At 35.5% G+C, this 1,209-nt stretch overlaps 1 protein-coding gene across 1 annotated transcript in view; it reads right to left on the bottom strand.

Moving 5' to 3' along the window:
• Positions 1-845: 845 nt before the first annotated feature.
• The window catches only part of LOC102673314, an 8,984-nt gene continuing 8,620 nt past the window's right edge, over positions 846-1,209 (bottom strand). Inside the window, exon 4 of the mRNA XM_031515301.1 lies at positions 846-1,209. This exon is cut by the window's right edge and continues 12 nt beyond it. Coding sequence (XP_031371161.1) covers positions 1,122-1,209 — 88 coding nt within the window. The 3' untranslated portion in view covers positions 846-1,121.

The raw sequence follows: 1,209 nt of genomic DNA, 5'->3' as shown, positions 1-1,209 counted from the left end.
TTTAATTCTATATGCAATGCGTTGGCTGTGTATACGATTGTACTTTTTGTTACGGGTTATACTGTGTCGACCCTGAGTTGATTGGCTTTCACTGCTCCTCGATACCTAAATATCGTAATCGTAGATTTAATCATGCTCGCCTCTAAATTACAGTAATTACTTAGCTTCCTTCTCGTCGTTTTCTTCTCATCTTTTTTTTTTTTTTCTTTTTCTTCTTTTGCTTTATAGTCATATTCTTTTGTTCGTCGTTACCTTAACTCGTCTATTTATAAATACCTCTATAAATCTTCTCCCCCTACTCTCTCTCAACTTTGACTATACGTATATGTATATATATTTTTATATGTATATAAAATATTGACTAGTATGATCGCGAGAAACGAAAACCATCGATGTAACGATACGATTAAGCGGTATCGACGATTCTCGAACGTCGAGGTGGCGTTCTTTCGTTTATATCTTGTATTTCGCTCGTAATTCCTGGACTTGAGCAAAAAAGAAAAATTACGGGATTACGAGAATAAAACGAAACGGAAAGGAGATTGTTGCTCTTAAATGATGATTAGACATCGTTTTCCTCGAAGATCGGTCGCGTTTAAAATAGGAACTTTTTTTCATCACCCGTTCGTGTCGGTTATACGATTATTATACTATGTACAATAAAAAAATGTTCCCGAATTGGAACAGTATATAACAACGTGGCTTTCAAACGCGGGATTCGTTTTATCATTCTGTATCTTAAAACGGGGTCCAAAATATATATATATGTGTCTGCAATATACATAGTTTTTTTTAAAAAAACAATCGTCGAACAAGCGAGAGGAAACGTATATGCGATTAATTTTTTTCACCGCGAAGAAAAGCGGAAGAAAATGAAACGTTTGACGTAAATATCCAGGAAATATTCGAACAGTGAATCGTTTACATATATATATATATATATATATATATATTAAAATGAATGGAACCCTCGACGAGCCACGTATATGAAAAATATATAAACTTTCCCTAACTATTTCCTTACACTTTACATAGGAACTAATAACACGTGCTCAAATCGCAGACGTAGAAACGAGTGGGTAATATCGAGGATATCGAATAAATACGAAGAAGGAAGAGTTTCAAGCTGGGCTCAGGGTGAAGGATGCGGTGAGCGCGTTGTTAATTCGCGATTTAACGGGCAAATAGACCAAAGCCGGGGCGAATCGT

Source organism: Apis dorsata, unplaced genomic scaffold (assembly GCF_000469605.1).
Source record: "Apis dorsata unplaced genomic scaffold, Apis dorsata 1.3 scaffold_61, whole genome shotgun sequence".
Lineage (NCBI taxonomy): Eukaryota > Metazoa > Arthropoda > Insecta > Hymenoptera > Apidae > Apis > Apis dorsata.
This window is presented reverse-complemented; position numbering and strand designations above follow the sequence as displayed.